The sequence below is a fragment of the Octopus bimaculoides genome, chromosome 29 (genome assembly GCF_046866305.1).
Source record: "Octopus bimaculoides isolate indiv1 chromosome 29, ASM4686630v1, whole genome shotgun sequence".
In the NCBI taxonomy this organism is placed as follows: Eukaryota; Metazoa; Mollusca; class Cephalopoda; order Octopoda; family Octopodidae; genus Octopus; species Octopus bimaculoides.
Genome location: NC_142956.1, coordinates 15,654,724 through 15,681,777, shown reverse-complemented (window position 1 = coordinate 15,681,777; position 27,054 = coordinate 15,654,724). Strand labels below are relative to the sequence as shown.

General features: G+C 44.7%; 2 protein-coding genes across 2 annotated transcripts in view; one reads left to right on the top strand and one right to left on the bottom strand.

Annotated features, from left to right (window-relative positions):
- LOC106881285 (intraflagellar transport protein 140 homolog) overlaps window positions 1–22,701 on the bottom strand; it is a 30,179-nt gene extending 7,478 nt beyond the window's left edge. The window contains exons 1-16 of the mRNA XM_089345652.1: window positions 22,563–22,701; window positions 20,289–20,480; window positions 18,714–18,935; window positions 17,941–18,071; window positions 16,897–17,045; window positions 16,059–16,237; window positions 14,719–14,807; window positions 13,739–13,845; window positions 6,358–6,503; window positions 5,462–5,554; window positions 4,222–4,332; window positions 3,864–3,942; window positions 2,908–2,999; window positions 1,869–1,996; window positions 1,273–1,390; window positions 271–455 (exon numbers count right to left, since the gene is read on the bottom strand). Of these exons, the coding sequence (XP_089201778.1) occupies window positions 271–455; window positions 1,273–1,390; window positions 1,869–1,996; window positions 2,908–2,999; window positions 3,864–3,942; window positions 4,222–4,332; window positions 5,462–5,554; window positions 6,358–6,503; window positions 13,739–13,845; window positions 14,719–14,807; window positions 16,059–16,237; window positions 16,897–17,045; window positions 17,941–18,071; window positions 18,714–18,935; window positions 20,289–20,435 (1,976 nt within the window). The 5' untranslated portion in view covers window positions 20,436–20,480; window positions 22,563–22,701. The remainder of the gene's footprint in view (window positions 1–270; window positions 456–1,272; window positions 1,391–1,868; window positions 1,997–2,907; window positions 3,000–3,863; window positions 3,943–4,221; window positions 4,333–5,461; window positions 5,555–6,357; window positions 6,504–13,738; window positions 13,846–14,718; window positions 14,808–16,058; window positions 16,238–16,896; window positions 17,046–17,940; window positions 18,072–18,713; window positions 18,936–20,288; window positions 20,481–22,562) is intronic.
- Window positions 22,702–26,611: 3,910 nt separating this feature from the next.
- LOC106881286 (uncharacterized) overlaps window positions 26,612–27,054 on the top strand; it is a 7,545-nt gene continuing 7,102 nt past the window's right edge. The window contains exon 1 of the mRNA XM_014931618.3: window positions 26,612–26,831. Within this exon, the coding sequence (XP_014787104.1) occupies window positions 26,674–26,831 (158 nt within the window). The 5' untranslated portion in view covers window positions 26,612–26,673. The remainder of the gene's footprint in view (window positions 26,832–27,054) is intronic.

Below are 27,054 nucleotides of genomic sequence, written 5' to 3'. Positions count from 1 at the left end.
ACGTCCACTTTCCATACTGGTATGGGTCGGACAGTTTGATCGGAGCTGCGAAGGCCAGGGGCCGGCTTCACCAGGCTCCATCATCTGTTTCGGCATGGCTTCTACAGCTGGATGCCCTTCCTAATGCCGACCACCCCAACAGAAGTGTACCCCAATGCTAAACCTACTATATCATCAACTGTATTTCTGTGAGGGGAATAAACGAGAGAAAGGGAAAACAAGGTGCGATGGGAGGAGGGGATGGTCCACGAGGTTGCTATGGTTACTTACTGGTTATTGCTGCCATCTGGTGTCGCATCGCCTGCACCATGTGACTTGCTGTCGTCCTTCTCTTCACCAATGTGGTCGCCGCCGCCATCGCTGCTCATCTCGGACGAGGAGTCGAAACTGAAGGTCAACACTTTGTCCAGCTCCACGTCCCAGACGTACAGGTTGGTGTCTGGCTGCTCGTTAGTCTGTAACGAGAGAGCAGGAGGGAGGAGGAGGAATTAATCAAGAATTTAGGAGTAGCGGGGAGAGGTATAGAATGATGGAAGCAGTTTTGTTGTTGTTGCTGTGAATGATGGTGGTGGTGGTGGTGGCAGTGGTAGTTGTGGTGGTAGTAGTAATGGTGGTGGTGGTGGTGGTGGTGATGGTAGTAATGGTGGTAGTAGTGGTGGTGGTGGTGGTGATGGTAGTATTGGTGGTGGTGGTAGCAGTGGTAGTTGTGGTGGTAGTAGTAATGGTGGTGGTAGTGGTGGTGGTGGTGGTGGTAGTAATAGTGGTAGTAGTCGTGGCGGTGGTAGCGGAGGTAGTTGTGGTGGTGGTGGCAGTGGTTGTGGTGGTGGTAGTAATGGTGGTGGTGGTGGCGGTAGTTGTGGTGGTGGTGGTGATGGTAGTATTGGTGATGGTGATAGTGGTGGTGGTGGTGGCAGTGGTTGTGGTGGTGGTGATGGTAGTAATGGTGGTATTAGTCGTGGTAGTGGTGGCCATAGTAGTTGTGGTGGTGGTGGTGATGGTAGTATTGGTGGTGGTGGTGGTGGTGGTACGACTGCTCAATCAACAACTATACCCACTCATACTAATTACTATGCTATACATTAAATGATGTAGTCCTAGATACACTGTGCTTGAATAAAAAGGTGGGATGGCCACAAATGGAATGTCTTTCATCATACATCTGCTGGATCAGGACTGACCCGGGGCTATACAACAACAACAACAGCAGCAGCAGCGATTTCAAGAGCAAAATAAGCAGCAGACATGAGGTAGCCTCACAATGTGTTAACTCACCTTCATGCAAAGGAGACTGATTCTGCTCCCGGTGCAGTTTGACTTCACAGACACAATCCTGCCTAAATCAGGGATGAATTCACACATCGGCTTCGGCACGGAATGTGGTCGGATCTTCCTGCAACACAGAGGAAATAAGACAGATTGAAGATGATGATGGTGGTGGTGATGATGGTGATGATGATGGTGATCGTGATGGTGATGATGATGATGATGATGTTGTTGTTGTTGGTGGTGGTGGTGTTGGTTGTGATGATGCTGATAATTGTGGTGGTGGGTTATGATGGTGGTGGTGGTGGCAGTATTGGTGATAGTAGTGGAGGTGGTGGTGGTAGCAATGGTGGTGTTGGTGGTGTTGGTGGTTGTGATGATGCTGATAATGGTGGTGATGGTGGAGGTGGTGGTGGTGGTGGTGATGGTAATGAACATGATCATCTACATCAACTTCGTCATCACGATCGTTACCACCACCACTACCACCACCACCACTGCCATCATCCCCACCACCACCACAGACCGATGACTGAATGAAGCAAGTGGAAAAGAAAGAGAGATAAAAGATGAAATAAAAAATCCCCCCAAAAAAACACACATACCGTCTTGAAAGGTCAAAGAGTTTGAGGATCCCACGGTCAGTAGCAATGACCAGGAAGTTCTCACTGATGTCCAGGCAGACTGGCTGACCCTCGCCCTCTGAGAAATCCAGGAACTGCTTAACTGTGCCCTATGCAAAGAGAGGGGACAGACAGATGAAAGGGTCACAACAACAACATCGGCGGCAACTACAATAACACTGCAATGGCACTTCAGTAAGAATGTACAACACTCAAACATAATAGTCCAATAACACTCCAGTACAGCAGTCCAATAACACTGCAGCACAACATTCCAATAACACTCTAGCACAGCACTCTAATAACACTCTAACACAAAACTCTACACTCAAATGCGACACTTCAATAACACTACAATACAACATCACAATAACACTCCAGTGCAACACTCTAATAACACTCCACACAACACTCCAGTTTAACACTCTGATAACACTTCAGCTCAACACAGCAATATAACACTCAGACCCTACATTCCAATAACACTCCAACACAACATTCCAACACAACACTCCAGCGGCACTCCAGTTCAACACTCTGATAACACTTCAATATAACACTCAGACCCTACACTCCAACACAACACTCCAGTTCAACACTCTGATAACACTTCAGCTCAACACTTCAATATAACACTCAGACCCTACACTCCAATAACACTCCAACACAGCACTCTAATAACATTCCAACACAACACTCCAGTTCAACACTCTGATAACACTTCAGCTCAACACTTCAATATAACACTCAGACCCCACACTCCAATAATACTTAATCATTGCACTCCAACAACACTCCAACACAGCACCCTAATGACACTCCAGTGCAACACTACAACACGACACTCCAACAACACATGGACACAACACTTCAGTAACAACACTGAAATTACACTCTAGCATACCACCCCAGTAACTGTCCGGCACAACACTGCAATTGCGACACTCCAGCACAGCACTCTGCTAATGATGTTCCAATAACGGTACTAACAACAACACTCCAAGAATGACATTTCCCTTACCTGGAAAGTGCGGACCTTCACTGTTCCCTGCTCCAGGAGCAACAGACTCTGTTCAAAGATGCAAATGTTGACGGAATCCGTTTCAAACGTGGCTGAAATTGAGTAACGGTGGGAGGTATAGATTATGTTAGAGTGGCAGACAGTAGTGATGGTGGCAGAGGTGGTTGTGATAGTGGTGGTGATTGTGGTTGTGGTTGTGGTTGTGGTTGTGGTAGATGCAACTGATAATGTAGAATATGTCATATTTCTTTGAAAGACATCATACGTGATTTAACAGCTGCCTAAAAAAATGCCACCAAAGTACTACTGCCCTACGCAACATGACAATGCCACCTGGAAAAAAAGACACCCCCCCCCAGAATAAATATAGTACCCCCCCTGTTATTGAATACACACAAAAATCCCAGTGCAAGAAATATTGGTGGAATATTCTACAGCTGGATGCCCTTCCTAATGCCAACCACTCCGAGAGTGTAGTGGGTGCTTTTATGTGCCACCGGCACGAAGGCCAGTCAGGCGATACTGGCAACGGCCACGTTCAAAATGGTGTATTTTATGTGCCACCTGCACAGGAGCCAGTCCGGTGGCACTGGCAACGACCTCGCTCGAATGTCTTTTCACGTGCCACCGGCACAAGTACCGGAAAGGCAACGCTGGTAACGATCACGCTCAAATGGTGCTATTTACGTGTCACTGGCACGGAAGCCAGACAGCTGCTCTGCCAACGATCACGCTCGGATGGTGCTCTTAGCGCTCCACTGGTACAGGTGCCAACACGATTTCGAATTCACTTGCCCCAACAGGTCTTCGCAAGCCGAGTTTCGTGTCCAATGAAGGAGAGGTTGGCATGAAATATAAAGGGGTCCGCAAGTAAAAAAGTTTGAAAACCCCTGCGCCATACCATTATACCACCAAAAGTAATTAAAAGGTCCAAATTGGGGCCCCTGTATACTTACCCAAAACTCTTACTTCCAAGTTGTCTGCAGAAAATTCGTAAACATGTGCCTGCTTGCCGTTCCATACCACAAAGTTTCCCTGAAAAAAAATGGATGGAAAATGTTGAACCCCTAAACACATTGACTTGTGTACAGTGTTAAACACCAACATAGCATCAACCCCTCCGTAATATATTAACCTCTACCCAGTACAGTTGCCTAAATAATGCTGACACCGTAAACAACATTAGCCCCTGGTGTTAATATTAATCCTGCGCATTAACCCCTAAATAGCAGCAACAGTAACAACAACACCAACAACAACAGCAGCAGCAGCAACAACAACAACAACAACAGCAGCAGCAGCAGGTCAGCTTACCTTTGTCGTATAAATCCCTTTCACCTGAACATGACACTCAAACGTCTTCCGTTGTCCAGTATCGATAGCATCAATGGACAGTGTAGTGGGGCTGATCTGAATCATGGCAATCTATGGAGGAAATGGAAGTGAGATATAGAGGGCTGAGAGAGCCCCTTCGGTCATGACTGACCAGGGGATTGCACCTAGAAAGTTACCCTCCCAGGCACACACAAGTCCAGGCAAGGTTGTCTATGAAAGACCAGCAGTCGCCCATGCATACTGGCCTCCCCTCTCCATGGCACCAGTGTTATCCAAGGGAAAAGCAAAGGGGCCGATACAGCTTGGCACATGTGACGTCGCAACTCATTTCTACAGTTGAGTTAACTGGAGCAACGGGAAATAAAGTGTCTTGCTCAAGAACACAACATGCAGCCCCATCCGGGATTCGAACTCACAACCTCACGATCGTAAGCTCGACGCTCTAATCACTGAGCCATGCACCTTCACTATAGAGGGTAGTCTATACAGACAAACAGTGCACAGGGGCCTAGGGCTCTAGGTTCAATCCCAGATGTCGTCTTTACCTGCGACCATATCAATCGCACAAGGAAAGGTAAAAGATTTATTCCTTTCAGGATTAGAGTTGCTAATGTGGTTATGTGGTCATTAAACATGCTTGATCTGGTAGCTAAATTATATATATATATATAATCAAAATAAGCAACAGGTTATCAAGTAGTGATACAGTACAACCGGTTCAAGCGGTTCCATTTAATTGAACAATGCAATCATTACATCAGTTTAAATGCGGTGCCATCTTCAGCTGTACAAATGAATAAATGGAATTTTAATCAGTTGGACACATTAATATAACTTTTCTCAAATATTTTAACAGAGCAAGAAGATAGAAGAATTCATGTTGACGCTATTGTAGCTAAGAATATACTACACTTCCAAGAACCGCATGACACATATTAGGGTCATAGGGATTCTAATTCATTTATCTCTTCATCAACTACTAAGTACAATAGTGGCAACATGAATTTCTTCCATCTTCTTGTGTGCCACAGGAGCCAGTCAAGGGGCACTGGTTGCAGCTACGATATTGGTTTTACATGACACAACAGGTCTTCTCAAGCATGTATGTATGTATGTACATAGGATCACCATAAAGACAGGAATTTGAGAGAGATTTCATTGCTATTTCTACAAGATGAGGCCACCACCTGGAGGCCTGCTCACTGGATCATCTACTCACCTGATGATTCAAATGATAACACATGCTGCTTTCTCGTAGGATGAGGACAGACCGCCAAGTGTTGACACACAGTAAGTTCTTTGATTCGCACCACTGAAATGGTAAAAAACATTATCCAGCATGAAGAACAACAATAGTTGCAACAACATAAAACAGTTGTGTATTGTAAAGCAATGCGATTCTTAAGACTACTTTGGCCCTGGGCTGCTGGACTGACAAAAAGTCTCGTGAGAGGATTTAGCGGATGGAAACTGAAAGGAGCCAGTCATATATAAATATATTTATGTATATGTGTGTGTGTGCGTGTATATATATATCTATATATGTATATATAGATGTATGTATATATATAGATGTATGTATATATATATATATATATATATATATATATATATATATATATATATATATATATATATAACATCAGTGGTATGGAGAGGGGCGGCTGGTATGCATGGGCGACTGCTGGTCTTCCACAAACAACCTTGCCCAGACTTGTGCCTCGGAGGGTAACTTCCTAGGTACAATCCCATGGTCATTCCCCTCACGTATATATATTTTACACACACACACAAATATTTTTATAATATATACAGGATGTGATGGGTAAATTGTTGCTGTTTGATATTTTTTATTTCGCGCATGCATATTGTTTGTTTTTGATTTTGTTGACAACACAGTACAGTAGGGTCAGTTGGGCACCGTCTGTGAGTAAAACAGTACCCTGATGCAATTCACTCTGCCAGAAATTTTAAAACATCGTGCTGTACTGCTGGGTATTCACACCGGAAGCTCCAATACAAGCATTTCAGAGTGTTTGGGTAGTAATGGTGGTGGTGATGGTTATGGTAGTGGTGGTGGTATGAAGATGCGAAAGTGTAGAGTCACAACCTTACCGTGAGCATCCTAACTGGTGCCCCTACCACATTGGGACTGTGCAGTTTCCACTTCATCTCTCGGCCCTTCTTGGTGGTTGACTTAGCCGACGGGACACGGGACCACATGGCTACGTTCCCCATCTGGGTCCCTCCAGCAAGCATGCCTGTAAAATAGAGAGCAAAAGAGGACTATTGAATTAGTATCGGCAGCAGCAGCATCATCATCATCATCGTTGTCATCATCATTGGGAAGCAAGCTACTTACCACACAATGACAGGCTTCTTTCAGTTTCCATCTACCAAATCCACTCACAAGGCTTTGGTCAGCCTGTGGCTATAGTAGAAGACACTTGCCCAAGGTGCCATGCAGTGGGACTGAACCCGGAACCATGTGGTTCGTAAGCAAGCTACTTACCACACAATGACAGGCTTCTTTCAGTTTCCATCTACCAAATCCACTCACAAGGCTTTGGTCAGCCTGTGGCTATAGTAGAAGACACTTGCCCAAGGTGCCATGCAGTGGGACTGAACCCGGAACCATGTGGTTCGTAAGCAAGCTACTTACCACACAATGACAGGCTTCTTTCAGTTTCCGTCTACCAAATCCACTCACAAGGCTTTGGTCAGCCTGTGGCTATAGTAGAAGACACTTGCCCAAGGTGCCATGCAGTGGGACTGAACCCGGAACCATGTGGTTCGTAAGCAAGCTACTTACCACACAATGACAGGCTTCTTTCAGTTTCCATCTACCAAATCCACTCACAAGGCTTTGGTCAGCCTGTGGCTATAGTAGAAGAGACTTGCCCAAGGTGCCATGCAGTGGGACTGAACCCGGAACCATGTGGTTCGTAAGCAAGCTACTTACCACACAATGACAGGCTTCTTTCAGTTTCCATCTACCAAATCCACTCACAAGGCTTTGGTCAGCCTGTGGCTATAGTAGAAGACACTTGCCCAAGGTGCCATGCAGTGGGACTGAACCCGGAACCATGTGGTTCGTAAGCAAGCTACTTACCACACAATGACAGGCTTCTTTCAGTTTCTGTCTACCAAATCCACTCACAAGGCTTTGGTCAGCCTGTGGCTATAGTAGAAGAGACTTGCCCAAGGTGCCATGCAGTGGGACTGAACCCGGAACCATGTGGTTCGTAAGCAAGCTACTTACCACACAATGACAGGCTTCTTTCAGTTTCTGTCTACCAAATCCACTCACAAGGCTTTGGTCAGCCTGTGGCTATAGTAGAAGACACTTGCCCAAGGTGCCATGCAGTGGGACTGAACCCGGAACCATGTGGTTCGTAAGCAAGCTACTTACCACACAATGACAGGCTTCTTTCAGTTTCCATCTACCAAATCCACTCACAAGGCTTTGGTCAGCCTGTGGCTATAGTAGAAGAGACTTGCCCAAGGTGCCATGCAGTGGGACTGAACCCGGAACCATGTGGTTCGTAAGCAAGCTACTTACCACACAATGACAGGCTTCTTTCAGTTTCTGTCTACCAAATCCACTCACAAGGCTTTGGTCAGCCTGTGGCTATAGTAGAAGAGACTTGCCCAAGGTGCCATGCAGTGGGACTGAACCCGGAACCATGTGGTTCGTAAGCAAGCTACTTACCACACAATGACAGGCTTCTTTCAGTTTCTGTCTACCAAATCCACTCACAAGGCTTTGGTCAGCCTGTGGCTATAGTAGAAGAGACTTGCCCAAGGTGCCATGCAGTGGGACTGAACCCGGAACCATGTGGTTCGTAAGCAAGCTACTTACCACACAATGACAGGCTTCTTTCAGTTTCCATCTACCAAATCCACTCACAAGGCTTTGGTCAGCCTGTGGCTATAGTAGAAGACACTTGCCCAAGGTGCCATGCAGTGGGACTGAACCCGGAACCATGTGGTTCGTAAGCAAGCTACTTACCACACAATGACAGGCTTCTTTCAGTTTCCATCTACCAAATCCACTCACAAGGCTTTGGTCAGCCTGTGGCTATAGTAGAAGACACTTGCCCAAGGTGCCATGCAGTGGGACTGAACCCGGAACCATGTGGTTCGTAAGCAAGCTACTTACCACACAATGACAGGCTTCTTTCAGTTTCCATCTACCAAATCCACTCACAAGGCTTTGGTCAGCCTGTGGCTATAGTAGAAGACACTTGCCCAAGGTGCCATGCAGTGGGACTGAACCCGGAACCATGTGGTTCGTAAGCAAGCTACTTACCACACAATGACAGGCTTCTTTCAGTTTCCATCTACCAAATCCACTCACAAGGCTTTGGTCGGCCCAAGGCTATAGTAGAAGAGACTTGCCCAAGGTGCCATGCAGTGGGACTGAACCCGGAACCATGTGGTTCGTAAGCAAGCTACTTACCACACAATGACAGGCTTCTTTCAGTTTCCATCTACCAAATCCACTCACAAGGCTTTGGTCAGCCTGTGGCTATAGTAGAAGAGACTTGCCCAAGGTGCCATGCAGTGGGACTGAACCCGGAACCATGTGGTTCGTAAGCAAGCTACTTACCACACAATGACAGGCTTCTTTCAGTTTCCATCTACCAAATCCACTCACAAGGCTTTGGTCAGCCTGTGGCTATAGTAGAAGACACTTGCCCAAGGTGCCATGCAGTGGGACTGAACCCGGAACCATGTGGTTCGTAAGCAAGCTACTTACCACACAATGACAGGCTTCTTTCAGTTTCCATCTACCAAATCCACTCACAAGGCTTTGGTCAGCCTGTGGCTATAGTAGAAGAGACTTGCCCAAGGTGCCATGCAGTGGGACTGAACCCGGAACCATGTGGTTCGTAAGCAAGCTACTTACCACACAATGACAGGCTTCTTTCAGTTTCCATCTACCAAATCCACTCACAAGGCTTTGGTCAGCCTGTGGCTATAGTAGAAGACACTTGCCCAAGGTGCCATGCAGTGGGACTGAACCCGGAACCATGTGGTTCGTAAGCAAGCTACTTACCACACAATGACAGGCTTCTTTCAGTTTCCATCTACCAAATCCACTCACAAGGCTTTGGTCAGCCTGTGGCTATAGTAGAAGACACTTGCCCAAGGTGCCATGCAGTGGGACTGAACCCGGAACCATGTGGTTCGTAAGCAAGCTACTTACCACACAATGACAGGCTTCTTTCAGTTTCTGTCTACCAAATCCACTCACAAGGCTTTGGTCAGCCTGTGGCTATAGTAGAAGAGACTTGCCCAAGGTGCCATGCAGTGGGACTGAACCCGGAACCATGTGGTTCGTAAGCAAGCTACTTACCACACAATGACAGGCTTCTTTCAGTTTCTGTCTACCAAATCCACTCACAAGGCTTTGGTCAGCCTGTGGCTATAGTAGAAGACACTTGCCCAAGGTGCCACGCAGTGGGACTGAACCCGGAACCATGTGGTTCGTAAGCAAGCTACTTACCACACAATGACAGGCTTCTTTCAGTTTCCGTCTACCAAATCCACTCACAAGGCTTTGGTCAGCCTGTGGCTATAGTAGAAGACACTTGCCCAAGGTGCCATGCAGTGGGACTGAACCCGGAACCATGTGGTTCGTAAGCAAGCTACTTACCACACAATGACAGGCTTCTTTCAGTTTCCATCTACCAAATCCACTCACAAGGCTTTGGTCAGCCTGTGGCTATAGTAGAAGACACTTGCCCAAGGTGCCATGCAGTGGGACTGAACCCGGAACCATGTGGTTCGTAAGCAAGCTACTTACCACACAATGACAGGCTTCTTTCAGTTTCCATCTACCAAATCCACTCACAAGGCTTTGGTCAGCCTGTGGCTATAGTAGAAGACACTTGCCCAAGGTGCCATGCAGTGGGACTGAACCCGGAACCATGTGGTTCGTAAGCAAGCTACTTACCACACAATGACAGGCTTCTTTCAGTTTCTGTCTACCAAATCCACTCACAAGGCTTTGGTCAGCCTGTGGCTATAGTAGAAGACACTTGCCCAAGGTGCCATGCAGTGGGACTGAACCCGGAACCATGTGGTTCGTAAGCAAGCTACTTACCACACAATGACAGGCTTCTTTCAGTTTCTGTCTACCAAATCCACTCACAAGGCTTTGGTCAGCCTGTGGCTATAGTAGAAGACACTTGCCCAAGGTGCCATGCAGTGGGACTGAACCCGGAACCATGTGGTTCGTAAGCAAGCTACTTACCACACAATGACAGGCTTCTTTCAGTTTCTGTCTACCAAATCCACTCACAAGGCTTTGGTCAGCCTGTGGCTATAGTAGAAGACACTTGCCCAAGGTGCCATGCAGTGGGACTGAACCCGGAACCATGTGGTTCGTAAGCAAGCTACTTACCACACAATGACAGGCTTCTTTCAGTTTCTGTCTACCAAATCCACTCACAAGGCTTTGGTCAGCCTGTGGCTATAGTAGAAGACACTTGCCCAAGGTGCCACGCAGTGGGACTGAACCCGGAACCATGTGGTTCGTAAGCAAGCTACTTACCACACAATGACAGGCTTCTTTCAGTTTCCATCTACCAAATCCACTCACAAGGCTTTGGTCAGCCTGTGGCTATAGTAGAAGACACTTGCCCAAGGTGCCATGCAGTGGGACTGAACCCGGAACCATGTGGTTCGTAAGCAAGCTACTTACCACACAATGACAGGCTTCTTTCAGTTTCCATCTACCAAATCCACACACAAGGCTTTGGTCAGCCTGTGGCTATAGTAGAAGACACTTGCCCAAGGTGCCATGCAGTGGGACTGAACCCGGAACCATGTGGTTCGTAAGCAAGCTACTTACCACACAATGACAGGCTTCTTTCAGTTTCTGTCTACCAAATCCACTCACAAGGCTTTGGTCAGCCTGTGGCTATAGTAGAAGACACTTGCCCAAGGTGCCATGCAGTGGGACTGAACCCGGAACCATGTGGTTCGTAAGCAAGCTACTTACCACACAATGACAGGCTTCTTTCAGTTTCCATCTACCAAATCCACTCACAAGGCTTTGGTCAGCCTGTGGCTATAGTAGAAGACACTTGCCCAAGGTGCCATGCAGTGGGACTGAACCCGGAACCATGTGGTTCGTAAGCAAGCTACTTACCACACAATGACAGGCTTCTTTCAGTTTCCATCTACCAAATCCACTCACAAGGCTTTGGTCAGCCTGTGGCTATAGTAGAAGACACTTGCCCAAGGTGCCATGCAGTGGGACTGAACCCGGAACCATGTGGTTCGTAAGCAAGCTACTTACCACACAATGACAGGCTTCTTTCAGTTTCCATCTACCAAATCCACTCACAAGGCTTTGGTCAGCCTGTGGCTATAGTAGAAGACACTTGCCCAAGGTGCCATGCAGTGGGACTGAACCCGGAACCATGTGGTTCGTAAGCAAGCTACTTACCACACAATGACAGGCTTCTTTCAGTTTCTGTCTACCAAATCCACTCACAAGGCTTTGGTCAGCCTGTGGCTATAGTAGAAGACACTTGCCCAAGGTGCCATGCAGTGGGACTGAACCCGGAACCATGTGGTTCGTAAGCAAGCTACTTACCACACAATGACAGGCTTCTTTCAGTTTCTGTCTACCAAATCCACTCACAAGGCTTTGGTCAGCCTGTGGCTATAGTAGAAGACACTTGCCCAAGGTGCCATGCAGTGGGACTGAACCCGGAACCATGTGGTTCGTAAGCAAGCTACTTACCACACAATGACAGGCTTCTTTCAGTTTCTGTCTACCAAATCCACTCACAAGGCTTTGGTCAGCCTGTGGCTATAGTAGAAGACACTTGCCCAAGGTGCCATGCAGTGGGACTGAACCCGGAACCATGTGGTTCGTAAGCAAGCTACTTACCACACAATGACAGGCTTCTTTCAGTTTCTGTCTACCAAATCCACTCACAAGGCTTTGGTCAGCCTGTGGCTATAGTAGAAGACACTTGCCCAAGGTGCCACGCAGTGGGACTGAACCCGGAACCATGTGGTTCGTAAGCAAGCTACTTACCACACAATGACAGGCTTCTTTCAGTTTCCATCTACCAAATCCACTCACAAGGCTTTGGTCAGCCTGTGGCTATAGTAGAAGACACTTGCCCAAGGTGCCATGCAGTGGGACTGAACCCGGAACCATGTGGTTCGTAAGCAAGCTACTTACCACACAATGACAGGCTTCTTTCAGTTTCCATCTACCAAATCCACTCACAAGGCTTTGGTCAGCCTGTGGCTATAGTAGAAGACACTTGCCCAAGGTGCCATGCAGTGGGACTGAACCCGGAACCATGTGGTTCGTAAGCAAGCTACTTACCACACAATGACAGGCTTCTTTCAGTTTCTGTCTACCAAATCCACTCACAAGGCTTTGGTCAGCCTGTGGCTATAGTAGAAGACACTTGCCCAAGGTGCCATGCAGTGGGACTGAACCCGGAACCATGTGGTTCGTAAGCAAGCTACTTACCACACAATGACAGGCTTCTTTCAGTTTCCATCTACCAAATCCACTCACAAGGCTTTGGTCAGCCTGTGGCTATAGTAGAAGACACTTGCCCAAGGTGCCATGCAGTGGGACTGAACCCGGAACCATGTGGTTCGTAAGCAAGCTACTTACCACACAATGACAGGCTTCTTTCAGTTTCCATCTACCAAATCCACTCACAAGGCTTTGGTCAGCCTGTGGCTATAGTAGAAGACACTTGCCCAAGGTGCCATGCAGTGGGACTGAACCCGGAACCATGTGGTTCGTAAGCAAGCTACTTACCACACAATGACAGGCTTCTTTCAGTTTCCATCTACCAAATCCACTCACAAGGCTTTGGTCAGCCTGTGGCTATAGTAGAAGACACTTGCCCAAGGTGCCATGCAGTGGGACTGAACCCGGAACCATGTGGTTCGTAAGCAAGCTACTTACCACACAATGACAGGCTTCTTTCAGTTTCTGTCTGCCAAATCCACTCACAAGGCTTTGGTCAGCCTGTGGCTATAGTAGAAGAGACTTGCCCAAGGTGCCATGCAGTGGGACTGAACCCGGAACCATGTGGTTCGTAAGCAAGCTACTTACCACACAATGACAGGCTTCTTTCAGTTTCTGTCTACCAAATCCACTCACAAGGCTTTGGTCGGCCCGAGGCTATAGTAGAAGACACTTGCCCAAGGTACCACGCAGTGGGACTGAACCTGGAACCATGTGGTTGGGAAGCAAGCTTCTTACCACACAGCCACTCCTGCATCAATTTTTCTTAACCATCAGAATAATTTGGGACTTACAAAAAGAAGGCTTTATATTATTTAGGGTTTATGAAAATAGGGCTGACGAAAAGTCTGAAAACAAGCATGGACATTTAGGGACAGACTTGCGAAAATGCTTTGGACAGGCAACGAGTTAATAGAGTCCCAGTATATAACTGGTATGGTGAAAATAATGAGAAAGAAGGAAGACACTCACCCCTCCTGGGGCAAAAATCCACACTTAGTATCTGTTCGTTGGAAACATAACTCTGGTGATTCTCAAGTGACAGTTGGTCGTTCTCTTCTTTGTCTAGATCAAACATCCTGGAAATGAAAGAAATTATGCTAATTACACTTCGTTACATTTAATTACAAAAATATAACAACTTTAACACGAAATCATCATCATCGTCGTCGTTTAATGTCCGCTTTCCATGCTAGCATGGGTTGGACGATTTGACTGAGGACTGTTGAACTAGATGGCTATACCAGGCTCCAATCTGATTTGGCAGAGTTTCTACAGCTGGATGCCCTTCCTAACGCCAACCACTCTGAGAGTGTAGTGAGTGCTTTTACGTGCCACCAGCATGAGGGCCAGTCTGGCGGTACTGGCAACGATATATATATATATATATATCATCATCATCATTATTATCATCGTTTAACGTCCGCTTTCCATGCTAGCATGGGTTGGACGATTTGATTGAGGATGGTGAAACTAGATGGCTACACCAGGCTCCAATCTGATTTGGCAGAGTTTCTACAGCTGGATGCCCTTCCTAACGCCAACCACTCCGAGAGTGTAGTGGGTGCTTTTATGTGCCACCAGCATGAAGGCCAGTCAGGCGGTACTGGCAACGGTCACGCTCGAAATGGTGTGTTTTACGTGCCACCTGCACAGGAGCCAGTCCAGCGGCACTGGCAACGATCTCGCTTGAATGTCTTCTCACGTGCCAGGGAGGCGACATTGGTAACGATCAACGGCCATGCTCGGAATGAGGAAACCAGCCTTATGAATATATGGCTCAGAACGGACCCTTGGTCTTTAGAAACATAGCAAGTATAGGGGACAGATGGATGGAGGGAACAACAATGACAACAGCAGTAGCAAGGGTCAAGGGGTAGCCCCTACCTGTTCTGTACCTAAAGCTCTAGAATAACTGAAAGAGAGGAAAATTGTGGTGGGGGCAGTCTCACCTGATCACAGATTCACCTGATGCCATGGCTAGCATGCCTTTCCCTGCCCAGACAATGCAAGGGTTCTCAGATTTGCCGTTCAGCTTCACCTGAAATGAGATTGGAAACGAAAATGCAACAAGCATTATTGGTAGCGTATGTGTGCAGGTAGTGGTGGTGGTGGTGGTGGTGGTAGGGTTAACTACACAATTATAAGGTGGGCCAAAAGTTATAAGGTAACGAGCTGGCGGAATCGTTAGCACGTCAGAGAAAATGATTAGCTGCATTTCGTCCGTCTTTGCATTCTGAATTTAAATTATGCTGAGGTCGACTTTGGAGGTGGATAAAATAAGTACCAGTTATACAATGGGACCAATGTAATCAACTGGCCACCCCTCCACCTCTCTAACTTTTATATCCTTGCATGTTGGATATATAATTACGAAACAGTGGGAAAGAAGTCTATACACAACACACTACCATTACTATTACACAAGAGTCAGCACTCTATATCAAAGGCTCACAGAACTGCCAATCATTCACAAACTGCCAACACTCATGGAAACTGAAAAGAAGCCCATTGTATATATATATATATGTGTGTTTGTCCCCACAACATTGCTTGACAACCGATGGTGGTGTGTTTACTTCTCCGTAACTTAGCGGTTCGGCAAAAAGAGGCCGATAGAATAAGTACTAGGCTTACAAAGAATAAGTCCCGGGGTCGATTTGCTCGACTAAAGGCGGTGCTCCAGCATGTCCGCAGTCAAATGACTGAAACATGAAACAAGTAAAAGAGCAGAGTGGACTGGAGCAACGTGAAGTAAAGTGTCTTGCTCAAGCACTCAATGTACCGCTGGGAATCGAACTCAAGACCTTACGGCCATGTGCCGATTACCCCTAACCACTAAGCCACACGCTTTCACACATGTGATATGTTGGCACTCCGTCGCTTACGACGTCGAGGGTTCCAGTTGATCCGATCAACGGAACAGCCTGCTCGTGAAATTAACGTGCAAGTGGCTGAGCACTCCACAGACACGTGTACTCTTAACGTAGTTCTCGGGGATATTCAGAGTGACACAGAGTGTGACAAGGCTGGCCCCTTTGAATTACAGGCACAACAGAAACAGGAAGTAAGAGTGAGAGAAAGTTGTGGTGGAAGAGTACAGCAGGGTTCGCCACCATCCCCTGCCGGAGCCTCGTGGAACTTTAGGTGTTTTTCGCTCAATAAACACTCACAACGCCCGGTCTGGGAAATGAAACCGCGATTCTATGACCGCGAGTCCGCTGCCCTAACCACTGGGCCATTGCGACTCCACTAACATGTGATATACAGGAGAGAGAAAGGGTCAACTCACCTTCATCAGCTCTTCGGCCTTTTGGGTTTGACTATCCACCTTGTGCTGGCTTAGCATTAAATTATGGGTGAGGGTCACCAGAATGTTCTGCTCGGTGTAATAGAACAGGTTGAGGATTCGGGAACTGACAGAGAAAAGGGTGGTGCAGGTTCCGTTCTCAAGGATGTGGTAGACCCCACCTGTGAAGAGAGAGATAATGGGTTTTAGTGGCTATAGTCGTTGTTGTTGTTGTTGTTGCTCCTGATTCAGTAAACCTACGATCAAAGATGCTCCAGATTTGACCACCCCATCTTTTATTCAGGCATAGTGTATCTAGGACTACATTATCTAATGTACAGTATAATAGTTAGTATTAGTGGCTGTTGTGGTTGTTGTTTAACCCCAGGTCAACCTTTGATCCAGTAGAACTATGAGCAAAGTTGTTCCAACTATAACCATCCCATCTTTTATTCAGACATAGTGTATCTAGGACTACATTATCTAATGTACAATATGGTCGTATTAATGGCTATAGTTGTTTTTTTAGCCCCAGGTCAGTCCTGATCCAGTAGACCTACAATCAGAGATGCTCCAGTTGTGACCATCCCGTCACATATTCAGGCATAGTGTATCTAGGACTACATTATCTAATGTACAGTATAGTAGTTGGTATAAGTGGTTATAGTTGATATTGTTTAGCCCCAGGTCTGTCCTGATCCAGCAGACCTATGGTCAAAGACGTTCCAACTGTGACCATCCCATGTTACATTCAGACATAATGTACCTAGAGCTACATTATTTAATGTATAAAATATAGTTTGCTAAACAACAACAAGAAGGCAGAAAGGCGGCTACATACCTGTTGCTCCACCACAAAAGAAGTTGAATGATTCGGACATGCCAAAGATGGATGAGTACTTGGTGTCCGACTGTCTCCCTTTCAGATCAAACATGTCCAGAGCCTTCTGGTCCCCTTTTACGGCTGCTCGGACCAGGTTGCGAACCTCTCTAGTACGAAGAAACAAAAGAAAGTGCCCACATAAACCTCATCGTTGGTGGGGGTTTTTATTGTTATTATTATTACTATTATTATTATTATTATTATTATTATTATTATTATTATTATTATAACCACTGCAGTTGCACAATTTTACCAGTTTTCAGTCAAACCGTCTAAGCCAGGGGTTTTCAAACTTTTTGACTTGCGGACCCCTTTATATTTCAGGCTTTACCTTAGGGACCCCCTTATAAACGCTTATGAAATTTATACATAAATATTTGCTTAAAATAACATATATTTTTAAGTTTATTTATTTAACAGTATTTAACAAAATAGGTTTATTGTCAATTAAAAGATTTCGATTAAGAAACATATATAAAATCAAATTGCCCATAAAAAGTATTTGCTGTCCACGGACCCCCTGTTTTGTCCTTGCGGACCACAGTTTGAAAACCCCTGGTTTAAGCCACACCAGCATGAGAAACGGATGTTAAATGATGATGAAGATGAGAGTGAAAGACATCCGGTACACTCTATGGAGTGGTTGGCATTAGGAAGGGCATCCAGCTGTAGAAACCAAGCTGAATCCGACTGGACCCTGGTACAGCTATCTGGCTTACCAGTTCCAGTCAAACTGTCCAACCCATGCCAGCATCGAAAACGGATGTTAAATGATGATGAGGATGATGAGGATGTATGTATGTGTGTGTGCATGTGTGTGTGTTTGTGTGTGTGTCTGTGTGTCCCCCCACCTCAGCTTGACAATTTGTGGTTGGTGGGTTTACTGGTGTCGATTCGTTTGACTAAAATCTGCTAAGGCAGTGCCCCAGCATGGCCGCTGTCCAATGACTGAAACAAGTAAAAGACTAAAATAAATAAACAAACAAACAAAGATAATCTCACGTGTACGACTCTGGATTAACGAGCGGCTGGAGGATAATCTGTTGTATGGGTTCTGGGAGATTATGCTGCGACACCGGTTTGGACATGGCGCGACCCTTTGAATCAACCTTCCATATAAGTAAGGTACCAGACTGGAAATAAAAAAAAATAGGGGGTCAGAGAATAAGTTTAGTTGTAGATGTGGTTCTTTAGCCCCAGGTCGGCCCAAATCCAGCAGGGGCCATAATACATTGTCTTTCTTTCTCCACCTCTTCCTCTTCCTCTCTCCCACCCTGGAACACTTCCCCTCACATATGCATTCTCTCTCCAACTTCCACTCCTTTTCTCTCTCTCCTCCCCCTTCGACTTTCTCCAATAAGTCCAATTCCCTCTCACTCTTCCTCTCTCTCTCATACTCCCTTTGTCATGAACTCCCACTCCCACTCTCTCTCTCCCGCCCGCTTTGTCACACTAACTCCCACTCCCTCTCTCTGTTTATCTCTTTCCTACTCCCTTTCTCTCCTACTCACACTCTCTCTCTCTGTTTACCTCTTCCCTACTCCCTCTGTCACTAACTCCTACTCCTTCTCTTTGTCTCTCTCTCCCACCCACTTTGTCACTAACTCCCACTTTGTCTCACTGTCTATCTCTCTCACCTACACTCTTTCACACTAACTCCCACTCTTGCTCGCTGTTTATCTCTCCTCCTCCCTTTGCCACAAATTCCTACTTTCACTCCCCCTCTTTCTCTTGCCCCCATTTCCCCTCAACCCACACCCACCCACCACACTCACCTCATCTCCAGAGACAATCCTGGCCCCGAATGAACTCCAACAGAGCGAAGTCACCGCCGTGCTATGAACCTGTTCCATGTGGCTCGTCTCCTTCGCATCCAGCCTCCACAATGTGATGGCGCCATCCTTCCAGGCGACACACAGCACCAGTTTGGTCGGGTGCCACTGCAGAATGCTCACTGCGGAGCCTTGCTTCAGGGGTTCAACACCAACAGAATCTCCCTGAAATAAAAAATTAAGAAAAAAACAGAAATGTTTAAGCATTTGAACTGATGCAGGCTGACTGGTTAAGAAGCTTGCTTCCCAACCATGTGGTTTTGAGTTCAATCCCACTACATGGCATCTTGGGGCAAGTGTCTTCTGTTATTGTCTTCGACCAATCAGAGCCTTATGAACAGATTTAGCTTATCTTATGCGCCCTTTTTAAAGCCTAGCCAGGCTCATGGGCCCGGTTTCCCGGTATCTATGGCGTATGTGTTCCCCCCCCCACCAGCTGGACGGGACGCCAGTCCATCGCAGCGTTACTCGAGAAACAGGAAGAAAGAGTGAGCGAAAGTTGAGGCGAATGAGTACAACAGGGATCGCCACCGTCCCCTGCCAGAGCCTCGTGAAGCTTTTAGGTGTTTTCGCTCAATAAATACTCACAACGCCCGGTCTGGGAATCGAAACCGCGATCCTCCGACCGCGAGTCCGCTGCCCTAACCACTGGGCCATTGCACCTCCACTATGAACAGATTTAGTAGAGAGAAACAAGAAGCCCTAAATGCATGTATGTATATATATATATATATATATATATATATATATATCTGCAAATATGATATGTGACAATTATTCGGTAGCCATGATAAAACTCTGAGTTTCGGATGTCGGGGTGGAAACCCACGCTGGCATCTCTTCAGTTATCCGGCCATCGAAAAAATGCTATGAAAATGACCGTTAAACAAAGGGAAATTACTGTGTGATTGACCGTTATTAAGACAAAACAGCTATTTTTACACACACACATATATATATATATATATATATATATATATATATATATGTTTGTGTGTCTGTGTTTGTCCCCCACAACCTCGCTTGACAACCGATGCTGGTGTGTTTACGTCCCAGTAACTTAGCGGTTCGGCAAAAAGAGACCGATAGAATAAGTACTAAGGCTTACAAAGAATAAGTCCTGGGGGTCGATTTGCTCGACTAAAGGCGGTGCTCCAGCATGGCCGCAGTCAAATGACTGAAACAAGTAAAAGAGTAAAGAGTACATATATATTGGGTTGTCCGGAAAGTTTGTGCCGATTTATAGTAGCTTACCTTTTGACTTATTTGTCATGAAACCACCTCAATTCTGGGAAGAGGGTATTTTCAAGTTAAAAGAAAGATGGAGACGCATTGTGCAAGAAAATGGTTTCATATTTGGCTGATTAAAAATGTAATGGCAAGTATTTATTGGCCTTTTTCTTCCCTTTAAAAATCGGCATGAACTTTCCGGACAACCCAATATATACAGAAAACAGTGCACATGCACAACTAAGCTAAACAGAATAGAAGAATAACAATTGAAATGGGCAAACTTACCGTTTCATTGAAAATGTAGACTCCAGCGCCGCTCTCGTCATCGAAGAGAACCCCAATAGCCAGCAGGCGCTCGATTGGGTGCCAAGTCGTGTGGGTGTAGACACCAGCCAAATCAGCAGAAATGCAGTGATCGAAGAACACTGCCATGGGGGGCGGTGGGATTGGAGGTGGGGTTATAATGACCTTTGACACCTGAAATTAAATGCACAGCGTGAATGGAATTGTAGGAGGGGAGAGAACTGGTGACTGCTATTAATTTTCATTACTTTTTTGAACTGTTGGGAGTAAAATATATGAGATTTATGGGGTTTGGGTATCTGGGTAGATACAAAGAAGTATGTATGCATGGCTGTGTGGTAAGAGGCTTGCTTCCCAACCAGAAGGTTCCGGGTTCAGTCCTACTGTGTAGCACTTTGGGCAATTGTTGTCTACTATAGCCTAAGTTTGTGGATTTGATAGATGGAAACTGAAAGAAGCCCATTGTATATATATGTATATATTTGTGTGTTTCCTTGTGTCTGTGTTTGTCCCCACCCCATCACTTGACAACTGATGTTGGTATGTTTATGCCTCCATAACTTAGTGGTTCAGCAGGAGGGACTGATAGAATAAGTACTAGGCTTCCAAAGAATAAGTCCTGGGGTCGATTTGCTCGACTAAAGGCGGTGCTCCAGCATGGCCACAGTCAAAGGACTGAAACAAGTAAAAGAATAAATACATATATATATATATAATTTAGAGAAAAGAGCGAAAGTTCATGAACTCATTCAGTCACAGACAGAAAAAATTAATAAGTAAATACACAATAAATAAGTATAATAAAATACAAAGTAAAAATCATAAAATGATAATAATAATAATAATATTGAGTGAGAGAGCAGTGCATGCCATCAAAGTGACACTGGGGTAAAATATACGAAGCCCAGTGTACCCATCATGACTACCCGTCTGATAAGGGTACACCAGGCACATGCATCACAACCATATGTGCGCGACGTGGTGATCTCATATCAAGATAAACAGTGCATGACCTCGCAGGTGGGGCCCAGGTAGAATTTTCTTCAGGTCGAGTAGCCCATCCCACTCAAAAGGTCCCTGAATAAGGTTTGTTTAAGGATGTTGAGTGAATTATTCAAACCCCAAAAATTCCTCTCAATACTATGATGCTCCCCCACTACTTCTGCTCATGATCAGAGATGCACATATCGTCAGCCACCAAGGGACATGCTCAACTGGTTAAGGTCAAACCACTGACAAGCAAATCTGTGGTATTTAGCAGAATATTGACTGTATCCGATCTTTTAAAACAATGTACATGATAACACTTCCAATGAATTAAGATCAGAAGCCATGAGAGCCACTGCCTGGTACTGCATCCGGGCATTCTATTATTATTATTATTATTATTATTATTATTTTATGATTTTTACTTTGTATTTTATTATACTTATTTATCGTGTATTTACTTATTAAATTTTTTCTATATGTGATTGTGGATTCTCATGGATGAGTTCAGGAATTGTGGTTCTTTTCTCTAAATTATATATTTATATATTTTATACTGTGAAACTTAATTTGTGAAACTTAATTTGATAAAATGAATTTAATTGAGTTTTTACCTGTAAATTTGGATTTTTATCCCTAATATATATATATAGGCGCAGGAGTGGCTGTTTGGTAAGTAACTTGCTTACCAACCACATGGTTTCGAGTTCAGTCCCACTGCATGGCACCTTGGGCAAGTGTCTTCTACTATAGACTCGGGCCGACCAAAGCCTTGTGAGTGGATTTGGTAGACGGAAACTGAAAGAAGCCCATCGTATATGTATATATATATATATATATATATATATATATATATATACAATCACAGACACACAAACATACTCACATACATACATACACACACACACATATATATATATATATATATATATATATGTATGTATGTATGTATGTATGTATGTGAGTGTATGTTTGTGTGTCTGTGATTGTCCATCAAACATCGTTTGACAACCGATGCTGGTGTGTTTACGTCCCCGTATCTTAGCGGTTCGGCAGAGGAGATCCGATGGAATAAGTACTAGGCTTACAAAGAATCAGTCCTGGGGGCTGATCTGCTCGACTAAAGGCGGTGCTCCAGCATGGCCACAGTCAAATGACTGAAACAAGTAAAAGAGTATATATACACACACAGGCAAAATCCATCCACACACATTCAACATCATCATCATCAGAAACATCATTTACGAAAAGGTAAACTTATCCACTCACCTGCGATTCTGTTATAGCGACAACTATATATCTACATGTATATATACAAACATATATACATAAATATATATATATATATATATATATATATATATATATATATATTATATACACGCACACTTACTTCAACCGATCCATGTATATATTAATATACACACACACACATATATATATATATATATATATAATTACGTGAATACATACATATATCTATATATAAGTTTATATGTGTATATATATATTTATATATATGATGTATATTTCAGTGCGGCAGAAACCGATGGCGGCCTTGGTTTCCAAGGTAACTAAATGCACATTTCACAAACTTCCTCCGCCATGTTTGTTTATATTTTCGCAATGCATGACGGGAGAATGTTGGGTCTTGAAACTTTTCTGTTGCTCAAGAGTTACCTGCCATTGTGGCCCGTTCGCAAGGCCCGCTAGAAATAACAGCCAAATATGAAATATCAAACAACTTCCTCAAATCACCCCTAAATTCGGGCTAAATTTGACGATTTAAAAAAATGTTTGTCCCCTTTTTTTTACCCTTTTTTTTTTCTTTCAAAAACACTAAACAATCAAAGGTGTTGGAGAGTACAGAGATTTAAATTGTAGTTGAGGAAAAACTGACATAGAGGACTCTTTTACTCTTTTACTTGTTTCAGTCATTTGACTGCGGCCATGCTGGAGCACCGCCTTTAGTCGAGGAAATCGACCCCAGGACTTATTCTATCGGTCTCTCTTTTGCCTAACTGCTAAGTTACGGGGACGTAAACACACCAGCATCGGTTGTCAAGCGAGGTTGTGGGGGACAAACACAGACACACAAACACATACATACATATATATATATATATATATATATATATATATATGTACGACGGGCTTCTTTCAGCTTCCGTCTACCAAATCCATTCACAAGGCTTTGGTCGGCCCAAGGCTATAGTAGAAGACACTTGCCCAAGGTGCCACGCAGTGAGACTGAACCCGGGACCATGTGGTTGGTAAGCAAGCTACTTACCACACACCCACTCCTACGCCTATAGTGATATATGTATATTCAATGACATTGGAGTTCAATACAGCCTGATAGTTCATCAGTTCCCTGTTCCCTGTTAAACTGTCCTACCCATGCCAACATGGAAAGCAGACACAGAAATTGAATGTTGATGATGATGATAATGATGATGAGGAAAGGCTTCCACACAGTTTCTATCTACCAAATTCCAGATTCATTGGAACTATAGTAAAAAAATTTTTTTAAATTGTCCAAGGTGCCATGCAGTGGGACTGAACCCAAGACCATGTGGTTTCAAAGCAAGCCCAACTGATACAATTACCAATGTAATTCTCTCTTGTTTATTTATCTAAGTCCACTTAACATCACCCGATGAGCCCTACTGTCTCGAATGTTCATGAACGATTTGGCTACTGTTTCTAGCAGTTGAAGTGACCACTCTCATTCTTTCTCTCTTTTGCCGCTGTTTCTTTCAACTGTCACACCCATTCCCCCCCTCTCTTGCTTTCCCTTCACTTTCCTTGCTACTCCCTTACACTTATACTCTGTCCCTCCCACTCTTAATCTCTCTGAAATATTTTACCAATAATTGCAGGCGTGGTTGTTCGGTTTCAGATGATTGCTTCTCAGCCATGTGGTCTTGAGTTCAGTCTCACTTTAGAACACCGAAGTGGGGGTCTTCTATAACATCAGGCCAACCCATTGTCCAATGTGTCCTGTTTTGGATGTTTGAGAGGGATTTGGCTGCTATTTCTAGCAGTTCAAAATACCACACAGAAGCTCTTATGTTTTCTCTCTCCCTCCCTCTTTGTCTCACTCTCTGTATCTCTCTATTTCCCTTTCACATCCCTTACCACTCTCTCACACTTATACTCTTTCTCTGTCTCTTAAAATATTTCAAATATTTCGCCAATATGTGGTAAGAAGCTTGCTTCCCAACCCACATGGTTCCGGGTTCAATCCCATAGATAGATAGATAGAGAGAGAGGGGGGGTGATAGAATTGAATATAAATTCAATTTAAAACCAAGTGGCCTAGCATATAAAAAAATCTGAAAATTCAGAAAAATTGTATTACATGGGTATAAGAAGGGATGACCACTAGGTGGACATCCAATATGCTAGAAAGAGGTCATAAACGACCCAACCACAAAGAAACATAATGTTTTTTTTTTCTGGAGAACATAATTTTTGCTTTGTGATTGGGTCGTTGATGAGCTCTTTCTAGCATATTGGATGTCCACTTAGTGGTCATCCATTCTTATACACACACGCACAGAGTTTCCGTCAACCAAATCCACCTACAAGGCTTTGGTCGGCCCGAAGCTGCAGTAGATGACTAGACCAAAGTGCCAGACAGAGGGACAGGTTGTGGGACCATATGTAGATCGGTACCAAAGTTCCTATCACATAACCATCCCAGTTTCCGTCTACCAAATCAATCCACAAATCTTTGGTCTGGCCTATACGGCAGAAGACACCTGTCCAAGGTGCTACGCAGTAGGACTGAACCCAGAACCGCGTGATCGAGAACAAGTAAAGAACATGGCTTTATTTAATAGATACAGGTGCAAATGAATGCATTTCTAAAGCAGAGTATGTTTAATCCTTATTAATCCATATTAAAAAGTAAAGAACAAAACTATTTTTAATACGCCGTAAGCAAATTAACCAACTTCGGCAACAGGGTCTCTGAATTCCGGAAATGCCGGATTTCTGGAAGCCGATAAGGTCTCTCTCTCTCAGTTTTTCTCTATCTATCTATCAACCTCTGTCTATTCCTCCGTCATGTTCTTTCATTCTGTCACTGCCTCTAATACTTCCTCTCTCACTATCACTACATATCGTTCTTTCACCCCTCTTACTTTCTCTTCCCGCCACTAATACTTCCTCTCTCACTAACACAACGTATCGTTCTGTCACCCTCTCATTCGCTCTTTCACTCTATCTAACACACTCTCTCTCCCTAACATTCACAACGCTCCTCTCTCATAATCTTTACCTATCTCCCTTCCTATAACTCACACTCTTCCTCTCTCTTTCTCCCTATCGTTCTCCTACTCTGTCTACATCTTTTACTCCGTCACTATCTCTTACTCTTTTACTATCTTCTGCTCTCGTATTCTTTCACTCACTCACTGTCTTCTATTCCATCACAATTTTACTCTCTCAACCTTCCCCCTACTATCTCTTACTCTTTCACTCACTACAGCTCTCTTACTCTCACTATCACATACGCCATCGCTCGCGCTTTTCTCGTTCATTCTTTTACTCTCTTACACTATCTTCTACTTACACTTTCACTCTCTCACCATATCTCCCTCTTTCTCTCTCTCTCTCCTACTCCGTCACGCTTTTACACTTTCATACTATCTCCTACTCACTCACTATCTACCTATCTATCTGTTTCTCTTCCTCTCTCTCACTCCTACTTCGTCACTCCTTTACTCTCTCATACTATTTCCCCGTATCCGTCTGTCCGTCTCTCACCGTCACTCCTGTACTTTCTCAATCTTTTTTACTCTCATACTATTTCTTACTCACTCACTCACTATCTCCTAGTCTGTCTACCTCCATCTCTCCCCCTCTTACTCATACTATTTCTTCTTCACTCACTCACTCACTATCTCCTAGTCTGTCTACCTACCTCCATCTCTCCCCCTCTTACTCTCATACTATTTCTTCCTCCCTCACTCACTCACTATCTCCTAGTCTGTCTACATCCATCTCTCCCCCTCTTACTCTCATACTATTTCTTCCTCACTCACTCAGTCACTATCTCCTAGTCTGTCTACCTCCATCTCTCCCCCTCTTACTCTCATACTAGTTCTACCTCCATCTCTCCCCCTCTTACTCTCATACTATTTCTCTCTCCCTCCCTCACTCACTCACTATCTCCTAGTCTGTCTACCTCCATCTCTCCCCCTCTTCCTCACTCACTATCTCCTAGTCTGTCTACCTCCATCTCTCCCCCTCTTCCTCACTCACTATCTCCTAGTCTGTCTACCTCCATCTCTCTCTCTCTTCCTCTCGTTCCCAAACACTCCACATTTCGTTACAGCAACACTTTTTCCCATATCAGAGACTTCCAACCATGGCTGTGATGCATCGTCTTCGGGAAATCAGCGGAGATATACTGAAGAAACTTCCCAGCAGTCGTGAAGATGCTATTGCCGTCTACGTACCGACTTTTGGTGCCATCAGCTACAGTGTCTTCGCCCTCAACATTATGGAACACGCCAGATTTAAAAGGTGCCTTTCATATTTAATTCAACCTCTTCTGATCTTCCTGCTTCCCTCCTCTCTCTGTACAACCCCCCCTTTCTCTCTCTCTCTCTCTATGTGTCTATCTATCTCCCCCCCTCTCTGTATTCTTCCTTCGTCTTCTCTGTTTTTCTGTCTTCTAATTCTTGTATGTGTCTGTGATGTACTTAGGCTTGTTTTAAGGTCACATTTCTGTGGCACACACACAGAC